This window comes from Oreochromis niloticus, linkage group LG23 (genome assembly GCF_001858045.2).
Source record: "Oreochromis niloticus isolate F11D_XX linkage group LG23, O_niloticus_UMD_NMBU, whole genome shotgun sequence".
Taxonomy (NCBI): Eukaryota; Metazoa; Chordata; class Actinopteri; order Cichliformes; family Cichlidae; genus Oreochromis; species Oreochromis niloticus.
Window position 1 is genome coordinate 27,548,396 of NC_031986.2, and position 5,598 is coordinate 27,553,993.

A 5,598-nucleotide genomic window follows, 5' to 3' on the forward strand; every position below is an offset into this window, starting at 1 on the left:
CAAACCTCAGTCTCAGTGGAAAACTGCAACACACGCCTCAGCTGTCACTCAGCAGCAGCACTGACAGCTGCAGCAGTTAATGGGAGGTTTTAGGAGTTGTTAGAAACACGTGGTCCTCATCTGATCATATAAATTGTCCTTGTTTGGCCTCGTTTCTATCAAAGCATCACTTCTCCTCAGATTCACCAGAGGAAACGTCACTGAACACAACGGTTCACACAATGCTTTTCCTCCCAGCTGCTGCTCTGTGTTGTCTGTGTTTAGGTGAGTTTTAACCCAACAAAAACTACATGTAAGAAACACCATCAAACTGACATTTTTCTCTCTGTGTCTTTGCAGCGCTGGTTACCATGGCTGCAGAGCTGGTGCAGAAAGATTTAACTTTGACTGCGACACCTGGCAAAAAAGTCTCCTTCAGCTGTGGAACTGCCCAGTGCAGTGGCAGCTATGTGCACTGGTACCAGAAGAAAGACGATGATAAGTTCAGAGTGATTCTTCATATTAACATACGCACTGGTGAAGTCGACAGTGACTACAACCATGCTCAGAAAAAAGATTTCTCAGCTGTGAAAAACGAGAACAGCTGTGAGTTGGAGATAAATGCAGTTAGCCTCGTTCATTCAGCCATCTACTACTGCTGCTGTGCTCAAAGCTCTCACAGTGACAAAAGATCCCTGCAGACTGAACAATAACCATCAAAGGAACAGCAGCAGACCACAGCTCAGGTTCACACACACACACTGACGCAGGCATCACCTTTAAAACCATAACAACTAGTTTGTATTCTATTTATATAAGAAGTAAAAATAATCAAGACCAAAATAAATTCAATAAGAGCCAAAAGATGACAAATTGGGAGTATCAGATAAAATTACCATGTGTTCACATTCAGGTCAAAAACAGCAGACTGTAAAAATCCACAGATATTAGCTTCTTCTGACAAACATCAAACAGAAGTGTCTATATTTTGTTGGGAAGCAATATTCCTCTACAAGAACAGCTGGTGATCAGCAACTGAGGGAAAACTAAACACCACAAACAGTGATCACAGCTCCAGAAACCACAAAGCATATGGTTTTGAAAAAAAAAAAGAAGAAATGAATGAAAAACAACAGTTTGAATCCAGGATTCTCAAAGTATAGCCAACTGGCCAAACACACCCTTTAGTAACATTATAGTTGTGACTGTCATCCTCACGAATGTCAGCCAACGCTAAAAGTTACATCACATCTGCGAGTGCAAGCTGTGCTTTGGTGTCTTTGATTGTCCAACTCTTATTTCTGTAACCTTGCACATCTGCACAGAGCATACAGGTTGGTTTATTTTCCTTTACAGTCATTGCTGTCATGTGCTGGTTCCTCCATGAGGACTCATCATAATAATCATGCTTAGATTTGCAGGCAGTTAAACTACAAAACATGCAGCAAGTTTCTATTTTGTCTGTGGAGTTAATTTTTTGTGTGTCTGCTGATTTTTATAATCTTGAACAAACAGAAGAAACCGTTTAGCTGGACAGATATTTGTTCTTAGAAACCAGAGGACGACCAAAGTGCATACTGATATTGTAACACTTGTTGGCTGTTGCTAGGTCCCAAAACACACTCAGATGCGTTAGCCGGTGCAGTTAAATTGAATTATTTGCACAGTTTTATCTTTGCAGACCGTTCATTGATTCCAGACAATCGCTGTCAGCTGTGTACACCAGGCTCTCCTGACACTGTCCCTGAACCCACTGCAACACCCCTCCTGTGCAGCTGAGCCACAGACTACACCCTGCCACAGCAAATGAATCCTGTTACAGTGCTACTCCATCAAAACATTGTTGAGAAGTTTAATTCTGGTGGAAAACTGCCAACCTGCTGTTTGGACAAGAAGAAACTTGTGAAACAAAGGTCAGCTCAGGTAGCTCATCATCTGGAGGCAGAAGTTATGCAGAATATTCAGCTTCATGCAGTTTTTACAACATTAATTCATCTCGACTAAACCAAATCACGGAGCTGAAATACACTAAACAGAAATAACAATATGACCACAACAGGTGACAAGATTATCTCTTCATCACAGCACCTGTTAGTGGGTAGGATATATTAAGGAGCAAGTAAACATTTTCTCCTCAAAGTTGATGTGTTAGAAGCAGAAAAAATGGGCGAGTGTAAGGATTTGAGTGAGTTTGACAAAATAATGATGGCTAGATGACTCGGTGCAAAAACGCAAAAGCCCGATTGTGGGGTGTTGTTGCGGGTGGTCAGTACGTATCAAAAGTGGTCCAAGGAAGAAACAGTGACCAGTAACTCAGCATCTGTGGGATCTACAGGACAAACACGTGTGATCCATGGAGGTCCTTCCTTACAACTTACAGGACTTCAAGGATCTGTTGCTAACATCTCAGTGCCAGATATCACAGCACATCTTCAGGGGTCGAGTGGAATCCATGCCTCAGGACTGCTTTGGCAGCAAAAGAGGGACCAACACAAAATCAGGCAGAGTCATAATGTTACGTCTGATCGGTGTATGACACTGCTTTACCTCAGCTGTCACATTCAACATCAGACAGGTTTTTGTACTGGTCTGTGTCACTGTGTGAGGGGACAGGATCTTTGGCTCTGGAGTTAAACTGTACGTAACAGGTAAGAACAAATGAATTCATTTTCCTTACAGCGTTCAAAATGACAATTTGTTCAAAGCCAGTTTCTGTTAAGTCCAACTTTAAATGTGTTTTTATTAAGGTCGAAAAAAATGTGAATCTCACTGAATATGTGAGGTATTCATTGTTTTCTTTTTTTTTCAGCGTGAAAAGTCCTAAAAGTCTGATGTGAGCAGGGTTACAACTAATCCTTATCTAACAAATTTTACTCCCTTTTTATTTATTTATTTTTATATTTGTTTGTAAGCTCAAAAAGATAACAGATTCACTGGGATTTGTAAAACAAAATCATTCAAATTAAACATTGTGGACATATTTACAGTAAATCATAAATTTGTAAATAAAATGTTATTCATATTTGAACCTTAAGACACATTTAAGGAAAGTTTAATGACTACTGGCTTAATATAATCTCAAATATTATAGTAGATGTAATTTGGAAATTTAGGACTTGACATCATACTTAAAATAAGAAAAGTTTTGAAATTATATAATAAGCTATGTAATTCGGTATTTAATTAAATGTAGTGCATTATATAGAATTGATTGTGTATCCTTTGAGGGCCTTAAGCTATGTTCCACATATTCAAATAATTGCTATTGTTTAACTACATGAAAAAATAACGTCTCATGTGAACAAATGTGAACACAATGAAAAAAGTTCTGAAGTTACTGATCTAATGATGTGTTGGTCTCTCTCTCTCTGTGCATACTGGAAATTTCTTAAATGTCATTTTAATGTCATTAAAATGTCATAAAAATATTTATTTATATCAATCGCAATATAGATTTAAAAAATCCCATGTACGAATATTTCTCATAAATGTTTTCAGATGAAATTACTGTAATACTTACATACTAACCTTAATTATATATTTTAAGAGATTAAGAGATCCCAAATATAAAATCATAATGAAAACAAAGATACAATTAAATTCTGACATATTATAAAAACCGATATACAAATATTCACATCGTATATATGAAATCTTATTTGCAACAGTTTTAGAATAATTACAAACTATATGCTTCAAATATAAACAGAAACCATAATGTATGAAGTACACGTGCTTTTATTATCAATACTGTAGCAATAATATGTGAAGGATGTGATTTATTTTTACATCTATAGATGTGTTACATTGTATTGTTATAATTTAAAATTGTGATAAAAGAGACGTAAAGGACAAAGGAGTTAATTGTATTAAATATTGTGTGTTAATGAAATCAGTTTAACTTTGATAAATATAATTCTGCCTTTAATATATGCTATTATATTGTATATTATAACAATAAATCATCTGAATATTATTAAGTGTTTAAAATGAGCCATTACTCGGCCGATAGGTACTGATGGGTAGTTTGGTGATAATGAAGCCTGTCAGGTCACACTGAGTGAAATTCTGTGTCTGCTGTCAAACTTCAGAGAAGCCGGTACTGAAGCCCTCGGTGACAGTGTACCAAGCAGCATCCAGTGATCATCTGGAGGAGAAGAGATCCCTGCTGTGTGTGGCCTCACAAATGATTCCTCCTGTGGTCCAGATCACCTGGAAAAGCCAGAAGCAGGACGGATCTCCGCTGGCATTGACCCCTGGTGGCACAGAACAGCTGGACGTCATAGAGTCCGATTACACTGCCAGCATCTTGTTGATCCATCAGCGAGACGAGAACTCACATACATATAACTGTTCTGTCACACACGAGGGGGGGACGGTGGAGGACCAAATAGAGGAAGGTAATGAAAGTTTGTTGCCTTTTCAGCATGAAATTGGCTACGCAGCTACTCAAATGTGACTTTTCTGTTTCAGGAGTTTCTCAAAGTCCACCAAAAGAACTTCCACCAGATACACTTTCCACCAATCAAACTTTAACAGAACGTCCATCATCAGAACATCCTGTGTCTCAAAAACAAGTAAAACTGCTCTGCCTGGTGTACACGGTGCTGATCACGAAGAGTCTGGTGTACTGCTGTGGAGTCTCTCTGCTCAGGCTCGTCAGACGCAGCTGCAAACACGCAGCTGACTGACTGTTTCCTTCTTCTTGGCTTATCGCTTTTTATATCGTTTATCACTCAGGATTTAGAAAAATCTGTAACAGTGCAGCATTTTGGCTGTTTTTTTACTTTCTTTTTTATTTCAATATTAAAAAAGAGCTGAAACAGAAAAGGCTGAATTATTAGCTCCCTAGTAGATGAGTCATCATTTATAGCATTTGTTTAATTAAAACAAAGTGTTGCCTGCTCTTCAAAGTATTTCTCTGCAATATTCCAAATAAAGCAAACAAAAAAATATTGCTTGTTTGAGTTTAATTTTGTAGAAAACTGCGAGAAACAGCAGCACTCCCAATACATGCTGATAGGCAACGACTAGTGGTAAAAGAAGAACAAATGTTTAATGAGATACAAACAGGATTTTAAAGAAAGATGACAACATGAAACCATAAATCTGTTAGATAAAGAACATGCAGGTGTGTCTGAGCCTTATTTTTAGTTCACTATCATTGGGATTGCATAGTCATGACACTATGTGATATCATAGTGTGGAAGTAAATATTCAAAATCATAATGTTCACACACAAAATCACAAATTCCTTCCTGGTGCAATAAAAATGTTAAACACAATGACCCAATATTTATTTGAATATGAAATTTTAAATGTTAAAATAAATTAGAATTAGAGTTCATCTTGATTGGTTTTCATTTTGTAAAGGAGTCAAAGGAGTTTGCAAAGAAAAGCGTCTGGACTTCTTTAAGTTGCTTGAAGACGTTTCACCTCTCATCCGAGAAGCTTCTTCAGTTCTAAGGTCAAATGGCCGAGAGTCCCAGATTTAAACCCAGTGGGAGTATCCCCCCAAGGAGGGACAAAGGACCCCCTGGTGATCCTCTAATCACATGCGCCAAGGTGTGAAAGCGGGTGTGGGACCTAATCAGCCAGGGTTTCGGGTGAGCTCATTGT

At 37.9% G+C, this 5,598-nt stretch overlaps 1 protein-coding gene across 1 annotated transcript; it reads left to right on the forward strand.

The window, feature by feature from the left end:
- The first annotated feature begins 350 nt into the window (after nt 1-350).
- Nucleotides 351-4,934, forward strand: LOC109197023 (immunoglobulin lambda-1 light chain). Its single transcript, XM_025903273.1, has 4 exons — nt 351-585; nt 2,586-2,627; nt 4,071-4,379; nt 4,453-4,934. The coding sequence occupies exons 1-4, from the start codon at nt 351-353 to the stop codon at nt 4,668-4,670; spliced, it is 804 nt and encodes a 267-aa protein (XP_025759058.1). The 3' UTR covers nt 4,671-4,934.
- Nucleotides 4,935-5,598: the final 664 nt, after the last annotated feature.

Bases quoted from the DNA above. Each gene is read 5' to 3' on its own strand.
- LOC109197023 (XM_025903273.1), top strand. From the start codon at position 351: ATGGCTGCAGAGCTGGTGCAGAAAGATTTAACTTTGACTGCGACACCT. The intron at 586-2,585 runs GTGAGTTGGAGA...TCACTGTGTGAG, and splicing joins TGTGAAAAACGAGAACAGCT to GGGACAGGATCTTTGGCTCT. The intron at 4,380-4,452 runs GTAATGAAAGTT...TTTCTGTTTCAG, and splicing joins GGAGGACCAAATAGAGGAAG to GAGTTTCTCAAAGTCCACCA.